We start from the raw sequence: 20,471 nt of genomic DNA, 5'->3' as shown, positions 1-20,471 counted from the left end.
CGGAAGCTGGAAGGAGGCGGCCATACAAGTAGGAGGAAGGGCCGGCGTCGCTGCAGGAGGGTCCCCGCGGTAGGCCTTCAGTAAGCCGACATGGAAGACGTCGTGGAGGCGAGAACCAGCTGGCAGCTCCAAGCGGCATGCGAGTGTGCCGACACGCTCCAGCACACGAAAGGGACCGGCGTAGCGAGGTCCCAATTTGCGCTTGGAGCGCGGGTCTAGAGACTGCGTGGTCCTGTGGAGGAGGCGCAGCCACACCCAATCGCCCACCGCGAACTCCGCCTCGCGATGATGAGCATCGTAGTACTTCCGAGCCAGCTGCTGTGCTTGGAGAAGACGCTGGCGTGCCTCAGCCAGAATGTCGTCGCGGGTGCGGAGTAAGTCGCCCGCCGTCTCGGACCGAGCCGTCCCAGGCTCGTAAGGGAGCATCGCCGGAGGTGGGCGCCTGTAGACCACCTCGAAAGGCGTGGTGCGCAGGGCGGAGTGATAGGAGGTGTTGTAGCAGTACTCCGCCCACGCCAACTAGTCCACCCAAGCTCGTGGACGATCACCAGTAACACAGCGCAGGTACATGGCGATCACCTTGTTGACCACCTCGGATTGGCCGTCTGTCTGAGGGTGGAACGCCGTGCTCATGCGGAGCTTCATGCCGGCCAGTCGAAAGAGATCCCGCCAGACATGTCCCGTGAACAAGGGATCACGATCGCTGACGATGGACGACGGAAAACCGTGGAGGCGGACGATGCCGTCGAAGAAGGCCCGCGCCACGGAGGCGGCTGTATATGGATGACCCAGGGCGATGAAGTGCGCGTACTTGGAGAAGAGGTCAACCACCGTGAGGATGACGGATTTGCCGCCCACCTTGGGAAGGCCCTCGATGAAGTCCATGGAAATATCCGCCCACACCTGGGAGGGTACGTCCAGCGGCTGCAGTAGACCCGCGGGTCGTAGTGTCTCCGTCTTGTTCCGCTGGCACGTCACGCACGATCGCACCCAGTCGCGGACCATCGCGCCATCACCGGGGATGTAAAAATCAGTACGGAGACGATGGAGAGTCTTCTGCACGCCCTCGTGCCCTGCAGAGTGCGCCAAGGTCAGGACCTGGTGGCGCAGGTCGCCATGGTCGGGCACGAAGATGCGGCGGCCATGTAGGTGTAGCCCCTTGTCCAAGCGCCAGGGCGCGTCCAGCTCGCCGGCGTCAAGGCGCTGGCGCAGGCCCTGCGCGTCCGCGGCCGTCGAAGTTGTCCGGCGTATGTCGTCGATGAAGGCGAAAGAAGGCCCGGAGCGGATGCACATGATAGTGCCAGCCATGGCGACGTCGTCCGCGACATCCTCAGTGTCGCGGCGGGACAAGGCGTCGGCGACCGTGTTGAGACGGCCGGGGCGGTACTCGACGGTGAAGTCGAAGCCGAAGAGCTTGCTGATCCACTGGTGCTGCGGAACGGTGGAGAGGCGTTGGTCCAGCAAGAACTTGAGGCTGTAGTGGTCCGTGCGCACACGGAATGACCGGCCCCAAAGATAAGGCCGCCAGTGGCGCACCGCCTGAACCAGCCCAATAAGCTCGCGCTCGTAGGCCGCGAGCTTGTGATGGCGAGCGGCGAAGGGGCGGCTGAAGAAGGCGAGCGGTCCCTCGCCCTGGTGAAGGACGGCGCCGAAGCCGATGCCAGAGGCGTCGCAGTCCACGATGAACGGCATATCAAAGTCCGGCATCTGGAGGACGGGTCCCGTCGTGAGCGCCTGCCGGAGAGCCTCGAATGCCGTAGTCGCCTCCTCGTCCCAGGAGAAGGCGTCGAGTCGAAGGAGACGCGTCAGTGGCGCGGCGATGAGGCCGAAGTCCCGGATGTACTTCCGGTAGTAGCCGGCGAGGCCTAAGAAGCCGCGGAGCGCTCGCGGTGACCGCGGGATCGGCCACGCGGCGACGGCGGCGACCTTGTCCGCGTCCATCGCTACCCCGTCCGCCGAGATGACGTGCCCCAGGTACGCGACGGAGGTCGTGCCGAACGAGCACTTCGAGCGCTTGAGGTGAAGACGATGCGCTCGAAGCTCGTTGAAGATGATGGCCACATGTTGTAGATGCTCCGCCCAAGATGCACTGTAGATGAGAATGTCATCAAAGAAAACAAGCACAAAGCGGCGCAAGTATGGGCTGAGCACGTCGTTCATCAGGGCCTGGAAGGTCGCCGGCGCGTTGGAGAGGCCGAACGGCATCACCAGGAACTCGAAGTGGCCATGGTGAGTGCGGAACGCCGTCTTCTCGATGTCGTCAGGGTGCATGCGCACCTGATGGTAGCCCGAGCGAAGGTCGAGCTTGGTGAAGAAGCGCGCTCCGTGTAGCTCGTCCAAGAGCTCATCCACGACGGGGATGGGGAACTTGTCCTTGGACGTCAGGGCGTTGAGGGCGCGGTAGTCGATGCAGAAGCGCCATGTGTCGTCGGACTTGCGCACAAGGAGCACCGGGGCGGAGAACGGCGATGTCGAAATCCGGATGATGCCCTGCGCGAGCATGACTGCCACCTGTCGCTCGAGCTCGTCTTTCTGCAGCTGAGGGTACCGGTACGGACGCACGGCTACAGGTGCCGTGTCCGGCAGCAGGTGGATGCGGTGGTCACAGGGCCGCACGGGAGGGAGGCCCTGTGGCTCGTCGAAGATGTCGTTGTGCTGCTGCAGGAGGTCGGCCAGGAGGGGATGCGCCTCGTCCAGTGCGGACGCCATCAACTGGAGCTGTGGAGTCACGGCGCCGGAGCCGCTGATGCCTGTCCACTGAACGCGACGGCCGCCCTCGCGCCAGAAGATGAGGGACAGCACATCGAGGTCCCAAAGGATGGGGCCGAGAGTGGACAGGAAGTCGATGCCGAGGATGAAGTCGTAGCAGCCCAGGTCGATGCCGACGCAGTCGATGGAGAACGGCTCGTCGCCGATGAGGATGGGAACCTGCCGCGCCACCCCTGGCAAGCAAGGCGGTCCCCGTTGGCGACGGTGACGTTGAACTTCTCCGAGCCCGCCGGTTGGAGTGCGAGGCGGCGCATGGCGTCCCCGGACAGGAAGTTGTGCGTCGAACCCGTGTCCACGAGCGCGGTTAGACGCTCCCCGTTGATCGTCACCGGAAGCAGCATCGTCTTTGCCGTCTTGATGCCAGCCATGGCATGAAGGGAGACGACGAAGGCGGTCGCGTCGACCGGCCCGTAGGTCGTGACGCCGGCCTCGGAGAGTGTGGTGGCGTCGAGCTCCGCGGTGAGGGCCCCCACCTCCGCGTCGTCGACGGTCTCCAAGTAGAACAGGCGGGCGCACGTATGACCCGGCGCATACGGCTCGTCGCAGTTGAAGCACAGGCCCTTGCGGCGCCGCTCGAGCTGCTCGGCCGACGTCAAGCGCCGGAAGGTGCGTGTCGGTGCGGGGGCAACCGCCGTAGCGGCCGGCAGGGCGGGGCGTGTGGGGTGGCGGCCGCCAGGGCGGGGCGGGTCGGGGAACGCGTGCCGCGGCCCGGGAACGCCTGCTGCAGGGCGTTGGCGCGCTGCTCGTACGCGCGTGCGTAATACATGGCCGTCTGCAGGTCCTGGGGGTCGCGCATCTCGACGTCGATGCGGATGTGGTCGGGAAGGCCGCCGACGAAGAGCTCGGCGCGTTGGCGAGCCGTGACGTCAGGCGCATGGCAGGCCAACGTCTGGAAGCGGTCGGCGAAGTCCTGCACCGAGGTGGTGAAGGGAAGGCGACCGAGCTCGGCGAAGCGGCTCCCACGTATGGGGGGGCCGAACCGGAGGAGACACAGGTCGCGAAAGCGCTCCCATGAAGGCATCCCGCCCTCGTCCTGCTCGAGGGCGTAGTACCAAGTCTGGGCGGCGCCACGGAGGTGGTAGGAGGCGATCCACGTGTGGTCGGACGCCATGGTCCGTTGCCCCCTGAAAAACTGGTCGCACTGATTGAGCCAGTTCAGGGGGTCGACGGTGCCGTCGTAGGTGGCGAACTCCAGCTTGGTGAAGCGGGGTGGCTGCTGCACGTGTGGCGAGGCCGCGTAGGTGCCCTCGTGACGGCCCAGCGCGGCGGAAGGAGAGTGTTGCGGCACCACGGAGCTCCCGGCGTACGGATCAGTGTACCCGCCGAACCCCCCGAAGGTGGGGGCGGGTGGCTGCAACGCTGTCGGCTGTAGTGGCGCCGTCGTGTAGGTCGGCGTGTCCATCCACGTCGGTAGCGGGGACGGCGACGGCGGCCACCGGACCTGGGTGATCGGCAGGCCCTGGGGCACGACAGTCGCCGGGGGCGGTGGCGCGAAGGGCGCCGCCGGCGGAGGCGGTGGTGGCGGGGTTGCGTACGGAGCCTGGAGGGGAGTCCGGAGGTTCGAGACCGCCAGGTTGAGGTCGCGGATCGTCGAGGACATCTCCGCCGGGGAGAGGACGGGAGCGGGTTCGGCCGCCAGGGCCGCGGGACCGGAGGCGGCCGGGTCTGAGGTCGCCGGCGGCGGTGAGTGGTACGGCGGCGGCTGCTGCTGTGAGGTGGCGGCGGCGGTGGTGGTGGGAAGGTCCGGCAAACTCATCGAACCCAAGCTACCTGATACCAAATTGGTAGAGGCTAGGGTTCTACCAGGTCTCGGACGTAGGTTGTAGGGGTGGAAGTGCGGGCTGCGAGGTTGGGGACGCCGGCGCCGGCGGTTGGGCGCCGTCGCAGCGTGAGAGAGAGAGAGAGAGAGGCGGCTAGGGTTTGGGGCTCTCGTCTCCTGAGGGAGACGACAACAGAATATACTGTTTATTGTCTGATTAATATCGAAGGGGTACATGTGTTTATGAAGGAGGACAGCCTCCACTAAACCCTAGATAACTTGGACTCTAATATAACTTGGACTTCTAAGATAGGTAAGATAACTTGGGCTAAGCCCGTAATTAACCCTGCCCATTGGGCCTCCTCCGTTGGTACGTTGTACCGGTCATAACAACTTGACACAACTCTCTAACATGTCTTATATTTATGTACATAGCAATGTTCAGAATATCGGTAACTTGTAGCTACTCAGTCGGGTGAGGAGTAGGGATTAATCGGCAAATCGGCCTATTAACTGCATATATTGGTAACCCATTTATCGGTAGGTTAACTAGGGCCATATTTATACATCTTAACTATGTATAGCAATACAGCAGCAGTAGCAGCAGCAGCATTAAAGGAGAGGCAATAAGCAGCAGCAGCATTAAAGGAGAGGCAATAAGCAGCAGCAGCATTAAAGGAGAGGCAATAAGCAGCAGCAGCATATAACACAGAGCAGGAGCAGATATAGCATAGCAAAAAGCAGATCAGCATCTAGCGCCGACTGCTTGGAGAGGGGACGACAACCTGGAGCAGGAAGAAGAAAGTCTGTGAGCTCGGGGAGGGGGAGGCGAGTTCGTCTGCCATGCTATTGGTGCTGGTCTCAGGGAGGGGGAGGTGGCGGTGAGCTAGAGGAGTTATATATACTCATGTAACGAACACCTTTGAGATTAAGCAAGATCAATCTATTTTGGTCGGCTCCTAGAAGGAGCCGGTGCCCTAACCCTAGCCGTGCCCAACTCTCTCTCTCTCTTTCTCGCGACCACGGCGCCACAGCGCCATCGGTCGTGCCAGCCGGCTCGCCATCCACCGCAGCACCCTTACAACCTGCGAGCACGCCCTGGTAGGGAAGCTGTTCCTACCAATTTGGTATCAGCTTGCACAGGTTTGCTGGCCACCACGCCGATGGCCGCTTCGGCCGTTGTTGCAGCCGTCACCGGGCCGCCTCCTGAGGCCGCCTACCCTCCGTCGCTCTCGGCCGGCTTGGTTCTCTCCCCGCGAAGATTACCGCCGTGCTGTTGGAGCTCGGCCACGCCGTGGCGGGCATCCGCGCACTCCTCGCGGGGAATCCCGCACCGCATCAGCCGGTCGCGGCCTTCTTCCCTGTCGTGGCGCCTCCACCAAGCCTCGCGACGGCGCAGCACCTGGGATCCACCTCTGCGCTGAGTGGGCCGCCTCCGACCTCGGGCGCACCCATCCAGGACGTGTGGTTCCCTCCGTTGCCGTCCCCGCTCCCGGCCTGGCTCACCGAGCCCGTCTACACGCCGGCCATGGTGCAGCCGTCCCTACCGGCCCCAGGCGCGGTGCACCCGGCCGGACCACTCGCCGGCTTCGCCGGACCGGTGGGACCCTACGCGGGCGTTGACGCCCCCCTGTTCCATGGCGGGCACTGCAGCCCGTCCTCCCGGGTCAGTCGGCGCCAAGCCATTGCTCCGCGCGGCCGAGCCGCCAATGGCCGCCGGCTACGGCCAATACCTGCCGCGTTTCTCCAAGCTGGAGTTCACCACCTATGACGGCACCGGCGCCCCCCTGAACTGGCTTAACCAGTGCGACCAGTTCTTCCGGGGCAAAGGACGCTCGCTTCCGACCGCACCTGGATTGCCTCGTACCACCCCCAGTGCGTGACACAAACGTGGTACTACGCCCTCGAGCAGGACGAGGGCGGGATGCCGCCATGGGAACGCTTCCGCGACCTGTGCCTTCTACGGTTCGGGCCACCCGTCCGTGGCAGCGGGCTGGCGGAACTCAGACACCTCCCGTTCCGCTCCTCAATGCAGGATTTTGCTGAGCGCTTCCAGGCGCTGGCCTGCCACGCTCCGGGCGTCTCGGCCCTCCAACGGGCCGAACTCTTTGTCGGCGGCCTCCCCGACCACATCCGCGTGGACGTTGAGATGCGCGGACCGCAGGACCTCCAGACGGCTATGTATTACGCCCGCGTGTTCGAGCAGCGCGCCGTCGCCATGCAGCAGGCGTTTCCGGCTCGGGCTCCTCGCCTACCCCCTCAGGCGCCCACGCCTGCGCCCAGCCGACCGGCCCAGGCGGCGACAGGGTCCCCCACCACGGCCGCGACTCGCCGTTCCGCCGGCTCACCCCAGCCGAGCAGCTCGAGCGTCGCCGCCAGGGGCTCTGCTTCAACTGCGACGACTTGGGATGCTTCGACTTCATCCTTGGCGTGGATTTCTTGCGGACCCTCGGTCCCATCCTTTGGGACTTTGACGCCCTGACCATGACGTGCTGGCGTCAAGGCCGCAAGGTGCAGTGGAAGGGTGAGGGTGGCGCGTCGTCGGCAGTTGCCCCACCACAGTTGTCGACAGCAATCGCCGATTCAGAGCCGCCCCTGTTGGCCCACCTCCTGTAGCACCACAACGATCTCTTCGCTGAGCCCCAGGGCCTTCCGCCCGCCCAAGTCTGTGACCATCGCATTCACCTTCTTCCGAGTACATCGCTTGTCGCCGTCCGGCCATATCGCTACCCACAACTGCAGAAGGACGAGTTAGAACGACAGTTCGCACTCATGCTCGCCTTGGGCATCATCCGGATCTCCACTTCGCCATTCTCGGCCCCGGTGCTCCTTGTTCGCAAGCCCGACGACTCATGGCGCTTCTGCATCGACTACCGTGCTCTCAACGCCGCGACATCAAAGGACAAATTTCCCATACCGGTCGTGGAGGAGCTCCTGGACGAGTTTCATGGGGCCCGCTTCTTCACTAAGCTCGACTTGCGTTAGGGTTATCATCAGGTTCGGATGCACCTGGACGACATCGCTAAGACGGCGTTTCGCACTCATCATGGCCACTAGTTTTTGGTGATGCCTTTCGGCCTCTCTAATGCACTGGCGACATTCCAGGCCTTGATGAACAACGTACTCCGGCCCTACTTGCGGCGGTTTGTGCTCGTTTTCTTTGATGATATTCTCATCTATTGCTCCTCTTGGGCAGAGCACTTGCAGCACGTCGCCATCATCTTCAACGAGTTTCGGGCACACCAACTCCACCTTAAGCGCCCGAAGTGCTTGTTTGGCACGATATCCGTCGCATATCTCGGCCACGTCATTTCAACGGAGGGAGTCGCCATGGATGCCAACAAGATCGCGGCGGTCGCCTCTTGGCCAACACCGCACTCACCGCGGGCCCTCCACGGCTTCTTGGGTCTGGCCGGCTACTACCGAAAGTTTATCCGGGAGTTTGGCCTTCTCGCCGCGCCGCTCACATGGCTACTCCGTTGCGACGCCTTCTCATGGGACGAGGAGGCAGCTACCGCCTTCCAGTCACTAAAGGAGGGTCTTACTACCGGTTTGGTCCTCCAGATGCCAGATTTCGAGCAACAGTTTATGGTTGACTGTGATGCGTCCGGAGTGGGTTTCGACGCTGTTCTTCACCAGGGCGCGGGACCGCTCGCTTTCTTCAGCCGGCCATTCGCCCACGTCACCATAAGCTCGCGGCCTACGAGCGGGAGCTTATCGGTTTGGTACAGGCGGTGCGACACTGGCGACCATATCTCTGGGGGCGACACTTCCTGATTCGCACTGACCATTAGAGCCTGAAATTTTTGTTGGATCAACGCATATCCACGATTCCGCAGCATCAGTGGATCAGTAAGCTTTTAGGCTATGACTTCACCATTGAGTACCGGCCAGGACGTCTCAACATCGTGGCGGACGCATTATCATGACGTGACGCGGGTGACGACGCCTCCAAGGCTGGCGACCATATCTCTGGGGGCGACACTTCCTGATTCGCACTGACCATTACAGCCTGAAATTTTTGTTGGATCAGTGCCTATCCACGATTCCGCAGCATCAGTGGATCAGTAAGCTTTTTGTCCATGACTTCACCATTGAGTATCGGCCACGACGTCTCAACATCGTGTCGGACGCATTATCACGACGTGACGCGGGTGAGGACGCCTCCGACACCGAGGGTACGGCCATTTGCATCCTCTCCGGGCCCTCCTTCGTCTTCATCGACGACATTCGCTGTGCCACTGCCACGGCTACTGATGCTCAGCTTCTTACGAAGCGGCTTGCGGAGGGCGACTTGCCGGCGCCGTGGCGACTCGATGACGGATTACTCATCCACGGTAGGCGCATCTTTGTGCCCGATCACGACGATCTCCGTCACCAGGCGATTCTCTTGGCGCACTCAGCCGGTCACGAAGGGGTGCAGAAAACACTCCATCTACGCGCTGACTTCTATCTTTCGAGAGACCGCGCATTGGTGCGCGATTGGGTGCGCTCTTGTGTGACGTGCCAACGCAACAAGACCGAGATGTTGTAGCCAACTGGCCTTCTACAGCCCCTTGAGGTGCCCTCCCAGGTGTGGGCTGACATCTCTATGGATTTTATTGAGGGCCTTCCCAAGGTGGGCGGCAAGTCCGTCATTCTCACTGTGGTGGACCTTTTCTCCAAGTATGCACACTTCATCGCACTTCACCACCGCAAGACCGAGTTTGCGATGGGGGATTGGGTGTGGCTGCGGCTTCTCTACCGTACTACGTAGTCACTTGTCCCCCGCGCCAAGCGCAAGTTGGGTCCTCGCTATGCAGGGCCCTTTCAGGTGTTGGAACGCATTGGCGGTGTCGCCTACCGCCTGAAGCTTCCCCTGGTGCACGTCTCCATGATGTCTTCCATGTGGGCTTATTGAAGCCTTTCCATGGGGAGCCGGCGGCGGCTGGACCAGATCTTCCGCCAACCTCTGACGGGTGCTTACTTCCTGCTCCAGACAAGGTATTGCAGGCCCAGCAAAGCCATGGTGTATGGCGCCTTTTGATCCAGTGGCACGGTCTTGCAGAGGAGGATGCTATGTGGGAGAACCTGGAGGAGTTCCGTCAGCATTATCCAGATTTCCAGCTCGAGGACGAGCTGTTTGCGCAGGCGGGGAGAGATGTTATGACCGGTTTACATTATAACCGGAGGAGGCCCAGTTAGCCAAGCTGGCCTAGTTATCTTATAGTATTAGGGGCTTAACCCAGTTTATTATACTCCCTCTGTCCCAAAATAAGTGACGCAAATTTAGTACTAAGTTAGTATAAATTTTGTACTCAAGCAGCGACACTTATTTTGGGGCGGAGGGAGTAGTTGATAGCCTAGAGGAGTTATATATATTGATGAATGAACACCTTTGAGATTAAGCAAGATCAATCTATTTTGATCGGCTCCTAGAAGGAGCCGGTGCCCTAACCCTAGCTGCGCCCAACTCTCTCTCTCTCGCGCGCGACCACGGCGCCACAACTCCGTCGGCCGCGCCAGTCGGCTTGCCATCCACCGCGACACCCTTACAACCTGCGAGCACGCCCTGGTAGGGAAGCTGTTCCTACCACTCGGTGCCTGGATCCTTGAGGAGTGTAGGCGGATGGTGCCGGCAGCTGCTCGGAGAGGGGGGCGGCTTGAGGAGTGCAGGCGGATGGTGCCGGCAGCTGCTCGGAGAGAGTGAGAAGTGAGGGAACGGGCTGACCTAAAACACCCAGTTTTGGAGTAAAGGAGGGAATGGGCCAAAATTTTGGAGCCCAAAATTCTCTCTTCCTCTATTCAGTTAATCGGCCCAGTGGGATAAATCGGTCCTACAGCCGATTAATCCGCTGGACCAGTAACGCGATGGATAAGGTGTTATCGCATCCGTGACCTACAGATTCAGGATAAACTGGCCGATTAACTTGAACATCGTCCGATATTTATAACAGTGGTACAGAGGGAGTACCTGTTAGGTAGTATGTACCATATTTTGAGCATACTCATGGGCCACTTGTATTTTTTTTTTTCATATAACTCACTTTGTAGTATATTAAATATAGTATACCGATATAATAGAAATGGTAAAGTAGCAGATATACTACCACATGGTAGTATATACTAGTAGTAGTAGAGTAACTACACCCTATACCAGTTAGCATGTGTCCAGCTAATTTGCTTAATAGTTGGCTAGTCTTATCAAATCGAATAGTGTACTCTGCATCATGATTTTTTACAATTCAATACCAGTTAGTCTGCAGCCAGCTAATTTTTTTAGTACTTCCTTCGTTCCTAAATATAAGTCTTTTTAGAGATTTCAATACAAACTACATACGGATGTATATAGACATATTTTAGAATGTAGATTCACTCATCTTGCTCCCGTATGTAGTCCGCATTGGAATCTCTAAAAAGACTTATATTTAGGAACGGAGGGAGTAGTTAGCAGCTAGTCTATCAAATCATATAGTATACTCTGCATCATGATTTTCTACAATTCATTTGAGAAAATGCTGTTTGGTATTATTGTATCAACAGGTCATGCTACCTGAGGCAATTGCAATAGTTATGGCACCTACTGACACAAGAAAGTAAGTATTTAATTGTTTCATATGTTCTGTTGACATCCAGTTTTGCGGTCAATCGTTCACTCTTTTTTTTTTTGACTGTTGCTAATCAAATCATATGGACTAGCATTGGCTTGTGGTGAACTTTAGGGTGCTTAGAGAATCTCTAGTAGATGCTTTAAATCTGATAGTCTATATATATCCCCATATAGACTATGGTCTAAAAGGAAGAAAGTAAGTATTTAATTGTTTCATATGTTATGTCGACGTCCAGTTTTGCGGTAAGTCTTTCACTCTTTTTTTTTGCCTGTTGCTAATCAAAATCATATGGACTAGCATTGGCTTGTGGTGAACTTTAGGGTGTTCATAGCATCTCTAGTAGATGCTCTAAATCCGATAGTCTATATAATCCCCATATAGACTATGGTCTAAAAGGTTCCCTCCTGTATATCTCACAGCTCTCCAGCAGATAGTTTATATTCACATCCTTTATATTCTCTCCTATATTTCAATAATATTTTATAACTACCAATTCAACTACCATTTCTGTCGCAAAACAAATATAAAAATTCAACTACCATTTCACAACCGCACTTAGTTCCTGCTAATTAAAGACAAACATGATGTTACATCTTGATGATGTGCAATCCATTTTAATTTAAATAGTTGATGCTACGTTCTAGTGTGCGTTGATAGCAAAATGCATCAGGCTAATCAATCAAAAGTGCCCATGCACGTGTGCAAAATGCATCAGGCTAATCAATCAAAAGTGCCCATGCACGTGTGCTGTACAGAGAGAGAAAGGAAGAAAAGCAGGCAGACTGATCGGTCAAGCCCATCCTCTGTTTACTTATCTTCTCAGCTTTTCCCAAATGATCATCTTCCTCAGACTCTCTCCTGTACCGCTCTCTCTCTTCCTTAACAGAGCCTAAAAGAAAAAGAATGATGCCTCTCACGCCTAACACTCCTGGCCGTCTTCTTCATAGCATCGATGAGACCCCCACAACTTCCTCTACCTATTCTCTCCCTTGATACTGCTGCTGTTGCTGCAAATGTCGCTGCCACCGGCCGCGGCCATGGACACCCCCATCCCTGTCCACCGTGATCTGAGCCACCGCCTCTGCTGCTCCTTCCCGCCGCTGCCGACTTCCTCCCTTTCCCTTCTCTTCCACTCCACTCCACCGCGACCTGAGCCGCCGGCATCCTTCCCCCATCACGTCCTGCTCCACCTCCGGACGGATCCACAATGATGGTGCTCGGTGGTGGCCCGATCCACAACCATAGTGCGCGGCTGTGCCGGATCCACCCCTACATCCAGCACCACGCTCTCTTGAAAAAAAAACCTCTGCTGCTCTAGAGGGTAGCAGGAGGAAGGGTTTGCGAGAGGCAGTTGCGGTTTGGATGATGTGCAGGGATCATCCAAGGTTGGAAGATCTGTTGCGATTTTTGGACAATGTCATGCGATAGACTTTTTGCTGGAAAGCGTTTTTACCTTCATGTGCTATTTCGGCTGTCGACCACCATATTGACTGGCTGCTAGAGATGCTCTTAGTTCTCATTTCTATAGGACTGTGATTTGACCCGCAATGTTGTATAAGCGTTGAGTGTTGGCTGACCGAAAGGTGACATGTTCACAGTTGGGTGTAGCGGAAATGCACATGGTGAGATGGATGTGTGCCCACACAAGAAAGGATAAATTGCGGAATGATGATATACGTGATAGAGTTGGGGTAACACCGACTGAAGAGAAGCTTGTTCAACATCATCTGAGATGGTCTGGTCATATACAACGCAGGCCTCCACAAGCTCCAATGCATAGCGACGGTTAAAACGTGCTGATAATGTCAAGAGAGGTCGGGGTAGACCAAATTTGACATGGGAGGACACAAAGAGAGATCTGAAGGATTGGAATATCACGAAAGAATTAGCCATGGACAGGGGTGCGTGGAAGTTAGCTATCCACGTGCCAAAACCATGATTTGGTTTGAGATCTTGTGGGTTTCAGCTCAGGCCTACGCTAACTTGTTTGGAACTAAAGGCTTTGTTGTTGTTGTTGCTGTTGTAGGTCGAATTATGCAAACATTTCGCCTCTAATTTGTACAAACTAGTTCAGTTTTCATGTGTTACTACTGACTACCGAATTATGTAGTACTCCCTCTGTCCCAAAATGTAAGACCATTTTAGGCACTATGGGGCGGAGGGAGTATTTGCCAACATTCACCAATGAGGAAACATAATTGGAGTTCGCTAAAGTTATATGCAACTTTCTTACTTGCCTCCTCAATATTTCTTGTTACATTCCACTCCGCAACTCCAGAGATCATTACCTAAAAAGGCTTTCACCCCGCTTTATATATAAAGCAATGATCATCCACAACCCGGTACAAACACACACCATCAAGACACACGCACACACCTAAGGCAAGATACATAGGCGATGAGCGCAGCAACACCACCCCTAGCACTACGAGAGCAACCGGGGTCTTCCACCGTGAACACGCCACAGCAAAAAGATGAAGCCACATAAGACGAATCGTGGGCTCCAAGGCGGCGCCTTCACGAAGGTTACGACGCTAGAGCGCCGTCACCGCCCGACCCGAGGATCAGAGTTTCCCCTAGAGTCACATGATGGGCGATGAGAGCCACGACGACGCCTTCAAGAAGGGAACGAGCTTCGCCGCTGTTGGTCCGTCCAAAGAGATATCAGGTTTTCACCCCGGCCAACACTCACCGCCACCGAACGCCATACCCCGGCGACCACGCCGCCCACATGGCCATAATCATCGGGCAGCACCGCGCCACGGGCTCTGCCCATGAGCACCGCGACACCACCACCAGGGCCACCGCCCCGGCATCCAAGACCCTGACACCACCTCACCCGAGCTTGCCGCTACCCCAACCAAAGAAAGGAGCGGAAAGGACCCGCCTTTTGCATCCCTGGGCCCCAGCGCCGAGACCCAATAGGCCGGCCAAAACTAGCCTCCATCGACCCGTCATGTAGCGAGAAGAGCTCGGTCCTGCTGCCGGGCGTGAGACGAGCTTGGTCATGCTGCCGGGCGCGAGGCGAGCGATAGACCGCAACTGGGGGAGGGCCAACCCTTTGACTAAGGTAGCGGCCAGACGATGAGGAGATGGATCGAAGGTCGAAACGGGCAGCCTACATACAAGCCGACGTCGGAAAGCTAGCCACCGCCGCAGCCAACCCATCGAGATGTCGTGATGCCGGCACGGCGAATGGAAGCCTCCACGCAGAAGGCCGAGCCATCCCGCTGCCGCCGCCCACAGCCGGAGCAGCAGCCACGCCGGGCCGGTGCCCCAACCCGCGCTGCCCGCCAGAAAACTCAGATCCAACCGTCAAGCTCCCCAACCCGCGCCGCCCGCCAGAAAACTCAGATCCAACCGTCAAGCTCCGCCACCACCGCCACCACGCCGCCGCTGCCCCTGCCCAGCAGCACACCACCGTCGGCCACCATTGCCGCCCACGACCTTCTCCACCCGACGTCGTCGCTGGCCGCATCGCGCCACCTGCTGAGATGGCCAACCCGACCAGAGGCGAGAGCCACCACCTTGACGCCCGTCGCACCGCCGCCAGGTGGTTGTCGCCGACCACTCCTTCGCACCGCCGCACCTGCCAACCAGTCCGGCGCCTAGGCCTTGTGGATCTGGCCCACGCTTGATTACCCATGCGAGGGGACAAAGGAAGCCCTGCCGCCGCCCGCGCCGACCCGGCTTTGCCGGGCCGCGGCTGCGAGGGATGAGGGGGGCGAGCGGAGAAGATCGGGGAGCCGAGGCGGCGCAGGAGGGATAGGGTTTCTTCTCTCAATGACTCGAAAGATCGTTAGCTAACAGACTTTGATGACATGGTGCCCAGCTGGTTTATTATCGTAGGTCTGACATGGCTGCAAAAGTGAATACACATTCAGTCCTAGGTGTCACGGGTTCGAACTTTAGGGAGCATGTCAGACTAAAACCTAAGCATAATTGGCCTATAAGGAAGAAGGATTTTGCCACCAAGCAAGCCAAATTCTGCGTGTTGCATCAAAACACCAAGGACCTTCCTCTTTCCTATCTTTTTCTCCAGTCCGTCTGCCGTTGAATAGCACAACACTTTCCAGATCTCTTACCCCTCTTCGGCGGGAGCAACGTACACTTAATCAAAGAAAATCAGAACATGTTTGTTTTGCCACTGTACCATCAACCAATTACAGAGACGCTGTGTCGCTCATGGTCTTGTGGGCTCTGGTCCGGGTGAGAAGGCCAGGCTGGTCTCGCTTGACGTCCTTGATGCCGTCTCCCTCATGCTCAGGTAACTCAAGGGAGGGCAGCGGTTGCTCCGCTGCGCTGGTGTCACGCCTCCTCATGCGCTATCCTTCAGCGTTCATCCAAGAACTGGTCGACGGGGCACCATGGCTGCGTATCTCTCCTCGCCGCTGTTGGTGGCAGCCCACGGTGCCGGCTACAGGCTCGGATTGGCGCTCATCACCGCCGTGTCGTGCCAGGACCAGGCCTCCGCGGCCGCCCCCGCCCCCGCCATCCGGAAAGCAGGCACGATGGGCGGCGCCTCAGATTGGCGCTTGTCACCACCGTGCTGTGCCAGGACCAGGCCTCCGCGGCCGCCCCCGTCACGCCGAAAGTAAGGCACAACGGGAGGCGCCTATGGCGGCCCTCCATGAGCGGATCATGGATGAGTCTTTAGGCCAAGGGACAAGGATGGGTCGCCCTCCCAGCTGTCCTTGTTGGCATCGACGCGACGTGGACAGAGGGTGGAGGCGGATGAGCGTGGGAGAGGAGGCCCAGTCCGGTAATGTAATCCAGTAACATAATCCAATAATGGTGGGGGTTGGGCGGAATCGTCCGAGAAGAGCGCTGGGATTTGTTTACGGAGCATCTGATTACGACGTTGATTTTTTTTTTCCGAGAAAACGCAGTGAGATGCGTGCGTTTCTTTGTATTGAAAAGGAAGAGTTTATGTTACAATCCTCCTAGGAGGGGTAAAGCTGGGAAAAGAAAAGCCTAAGACTAGTGTACATCCCAGGTCTGTGGGTAGATGATACGGAGACCGGCCGCTCCTGCCTTGGAGCAGAGGGACGCCTCCTCCTTGATCTTCACGATCAGGTCGTGCAACGAGGGTTGTGTGCCCTCGAACACACAGCTGTTACGGTGTTTCCAAATCATCCACGGGGTTAGCAGGGTCACGGAGGCGAAGCCTTTGCGCATGGGGTGCGGCATGCTCCGCTTGGCTCGGTGCCACCAGGCGAGAAGGGAAGTCTCGTTGCTGGGAGCGGCGCAGGGCAAGCGGAGCCAGACGATGATGCTTTGCCAGACCTGCCTGGAGAAGGGGCAGCGTAGCAGCAAGTGATCCATAGTCTCGGGGTCCTGGCTGCACAAGATGCAGGGGTCGTGGTGCTGCAGCCCGCGGCGTGCTAGGCGGTCGGAGGTCCAACATTGGTCCTGGTCGGCGAGCCAGTGGAAGAACCGTACTCGGGGTGGAGCCCAACTCTTCCAGATGAGCTTCCAAGAGGCGCTGGGGATGGATCCTTGGAAGGTGATCTTGTAACAGGACTTGGCGGAGTAAGAGCCATTCGTAGTCCACTTCCAGGAGAGCCGGTCAGGCGTGTTGAGCAGGGTAGTGTGCTCGATGACGTGCCAAAGGTGGATGTACTGGCCGATCTCGTGGACACCGAGAGCGCCCTCGATGTCGTGAGCCCAGGCGTTGGCATTGAGCCCTTCAGCAACTGTCCGCGCTTTTCTTCTGCGCATGGGGATGCAGGCGAGGAGCCGCGGAGCTATCTCACCCACGGAACGGGCGCCGATCCAACGATCGACCCAGAAGAGGGCCGAGAGGCCGTTCCCCAGGGACATCGTGGTGCAGACGAAGAATAGGGCGCGTTCGTCCGCCGAGAATTGCAGGTTGAGCCCGCTCCATGCTCTGTCTCGGTCGGTGTGGCTGAGCCAAAGCCATCGCAGGCGGAGAGCCAGTCCGGTGCGCTCTAGGTCTGGGATGCAAAGGCCTTCAAGCTCGATGGGGCGGCATGTGCGCCGCCAGTTCACGTGGCAGTTACCCCCATTGGCAGCCTCGCGGCCAGCCCACAGAAAACCACGTTCGATCTTCTCTGGTAGCTTGATGGTCTTCTTGGGTGGAGCACAGACAAGCAGCTGGTGAATAGGGACTGCGCAGAGGACAGATTTCACCATTGCGAGGCGCCCAGCCTTGTTCATAAGCCAAGCCTTCCATGACGGCAATTGGCCCCTGACCTTGTCTACCAGGGGCTGTAGCTGCGCCGCCGTCGGTCGCCGGATCGTGAGCGGGATCCCCAAATAGGTGATCGGGAACTCGGCGACGGGGCAGCCGAGCAGCTGCACTGCCGCGGTCGCAGCCTCCTGGTCACAGCGGATGAGCGTCGCTGTGCTCTTGGCGTAGTTGACGTGGAGTCCGGAGGCGCGGCCAAACAGGCACAGGATGCCCTTGACCGCGGTGATCTCGCCCGGAGAAGGGTGGCAAAACAGCACGACATCGTCGGCGTACAGCGAGATTGCCGGTACCGCATGCCGCGGGTGTAGTCGCTGCAGGAGGCCCAGCGAGGTAGCCCGGTTGACGAGCCGGCCGAGCACGTCGACGGGCAAGCACGAAGAGCTGTGGGGACAGCGGGTCGCCTTGCCGGAGTCCTCGGCGATGCCATATCGGGGGGCCTGGGTCGCCATTGAGCAGCACCCGGGTGCTCGTCGAGGATAGCAGGATAGCCAGCCAAGCTTGGAAGCGGGTGCCGAAACCGTAGCGGTGCAACACCTCGAAGATGAAGGGCCAGGAGATCAAATCAAATGCTTTGGTCAGGTCCAGCTTGAGGAGGGCGCGCGGGGCTTTGAGCTGGTGGAGAAGCCACGCCGATTGCTTGACGAGGATGCGCCCAGGGATGAACGCGTTTTGGTTCGGGCTGACGAGGCGATCCAGCTCAGGCCCGAGGCGGAGGGAGAGCACTTTGGCGAACACCTTGGCGACGAGGTGGATGAGGCTGTATTGTTAAGCAAATGCTGTATTGTTGTCAAGACAAGTATCTGTTCATAAAAATGTGCATCCTTCACTCTTATCTCCATCTGAAACCTTATTATCCATAATTATACGTTTATTTAGCCTATATATTTGCTCTGTTTACTGAACCCAAATCGATGTTTGCTTGGCTGCTTGCCATTGAGGATTATTTCTCTACGTTGTGCTACTCTTTTGCCTCCCTTATCTGAATAATATGATATATGATCTTGTTTATATGCTTTGTTTTGAACAGAAAACATGGTATATTTCATCTGACGGATCCTGGTGGTATCAGTGTGATCCATGATTGCCCGGAGAGAGGATTCCATCCACATAAAGCCCCCTTGGATGGCTCACCAATCTACGAGCATTGCTCCCACGTGTACATGAATGCTGATGCAAAGTTTGATATGATTGACCTCCGAGAACAGTGAGAGGTATCAGTTTCGTTGTCATAGTTTGGCGGCTGTACTTGCGGCAGTTGAACAAATTGCTGCCTTGAATTTTCTCGTGCAGTGAAGAATTGTGGATACTGATTTAAGTGATTGTACATAGCTATATTGCGTGTATAGAGATATGCGGAGTCAAAGATCGTTGGTACGTCTGGGGAAATTGAGGATTTGCGTGTAATTCATGCCCTTTACCTCTGGGGATATACATTTTTGAGATGAGATGTAAGTAAATTGTCAATCTCATTTTATGCAAGGTTAATTGTAAAAGCATTATACTGTACCATGTTTTACTCCATTCTGAAATACGTTGATTGCTATCTAAAAGCCCGTTAATTTTTATATGTCCGTTTTGTAATATTAAGGCCACACATGGAATGCTGGAGTTTTGCCACCCCTGTATTTTTTCACACTTCAGGACGCGTTTGGACTGGGTGTATTTAAATAGCTGGTATTTAATTTAGATGTGTAACTTAACGAGCCAATGCCAATTTCCGGCAGGAAGTAAAATGACGGGAGGAGACGTGTATTGTTTACAGGTGTATTGCTAAGCGAAACGAAACATGTCCAGCCTCCAACAAATTCATGGTGGACAGTTGTATTTTCATTTCGGTTGTAATATGCACCTGGCTCCCAGGTTGCAATACAATGGTATTTAAATACGGAGTAGATCACAAGCGCATTTAATGCAAACATCCAGCAAACTGCTCAAGAACCAAGGAATGAGTGTAAATAAACTCAAGGTGGATGTTGTACTTGCTATCCATGTGTGAGAACCATAACTTAATTGGGAGATCTTCTGGATTTTAGGTCTAGCCTATACCAACTTGTTTGAGACTAAAGGCTTTGTTGTTGTTTGTTGTTGGATATTGTACTTGTTGAACAACAAAAATATGATTTTCGTGCCAATAGGATACAAGGAGCAAGTATACATGCTAAACGAATTTTGATGGGAAATCTCAACTATATTAGATATCCGAACAATAGAAACAAAGGAGGCAACGTTTCAGATATGCTCAATTTTAATGATGCCATTAGTTTCCTTGCTTTGGTGGAAATTCCTCTTTTGCTATACCTAGAGCTATATGCAAAGTGCATCTTTGTTAGAAAAACTGGGTTTTCACATCAGAGCCATGGACTATTCAGTATCTTAATACCCTGATCACACCTGTGTCTGATCACCCTTCTTGTCTGATCTAAGTTGGAACTCATAACCCCAAAGCATCCATCTTTAGATATGAAAACGTCATCCAAGGCGCGAGCAAGCTGATTTTGTCTGTTTGTTTGCGGTTGCGCTACGCTAACTAATGAGCCAGCTTGCTTTAAAAAAAAGAGCTAACGAACGAGCTGATTATCGCGAGATGGACTCGACCGACGCAGCAAGCAAAGGAAGGAGCGTACTGTGACGGTCTTTCTTTGATTTGGTTTTGTTTTTGGTGCGAATGCACCCGCACCGACGAAGACTACCCCGACTCGGTCGCTCGTACGTATGTACTGTAGTCTGAAGTAATTAGTTCCAGGCTAGATTCTTCGAACGTAGCCAGCTGATGCCAAGTTGTTCGATCCTGGTCGAGCCGCCACCATCGATATATCTCCACATCCCTAGCTAGCTAGCTAGCCGCGATGACTCCTTCGACGATGGTTCTGCTCAACCACGAGATTGATTTCACCCTTGACGAGGCGGTATCCGGCTGAGAGTCTGACAGTCTGTCCCCTACCAACGGCGGTTCTGGTAAGGTAGGCTGGAAGGGAACTACAAACACTCAAAACGATGAGCCATGAAGCCATCAGGTACCTGCGGACCTTCAAGGCATGTGCACTCGTCGCCAATCCGTCAGAACTCTCCTTCCTCCACATACTGGTGCTGCCCAATCCCTCCTGCTCCCGCCGCTCTTCATGGACCTGGACTCGGGCCG

The 20,471-nt window shown here is 56.4% G+C and overlaps 1 protein-coding gene across 2 annotated transcripts in view; it reads left to right on the top strand.

Annotated features, from left to right (window-relative positions):
- LOC123443613 (AMSH-like ubiquitin thioesterase 3) overlaps positions 1 to 18,825 on the top strand; it is a 28,880-nt gene extending 10,055 nt beyond the window's left edge. For both annotated transcript variants that reach the window (XM_045120078.1, XM_045120077.1), the window contains exons 13-14: positions 11,051 to 11,103; positions 18,360 to 18,825. In XM_045120078.1, coding sequence (XP_044976013.1) covers positions 11,051 to 11,103; positions 18,360 to 18,540 — 234 coding nt within the window. In that variant the 3' untranslated portion in view covers positions 18,541 to 18,825. The remainder of the gene's footprint in view (positions 1 to 11,050; positions 11,104 to 18,359) is intronic.
- The last annotated feature ends 1,646 nt before the right edge of the window (positions 18,826 to 20,471 follow it).

Source organism: Hordeum vulgare, chromosome 3H (assembly GCF_904849725.1).
Source record: "Hordeum vulgare subsp. vulgare chromosome 3H, MorexV3_pseudomolecules_assembly, whole genome shotgun sequence".
NCBI lineage: Eukaryota > Viridiplantae > Streptophyta > Magnoliopsida > Poales > Poaceae > Hordeum > Hordeum vulgare.
Note: the sequence above shows the minus strand (reverse complement) of the source record. Positions and strands in the feature narration are given on the sequence as shown.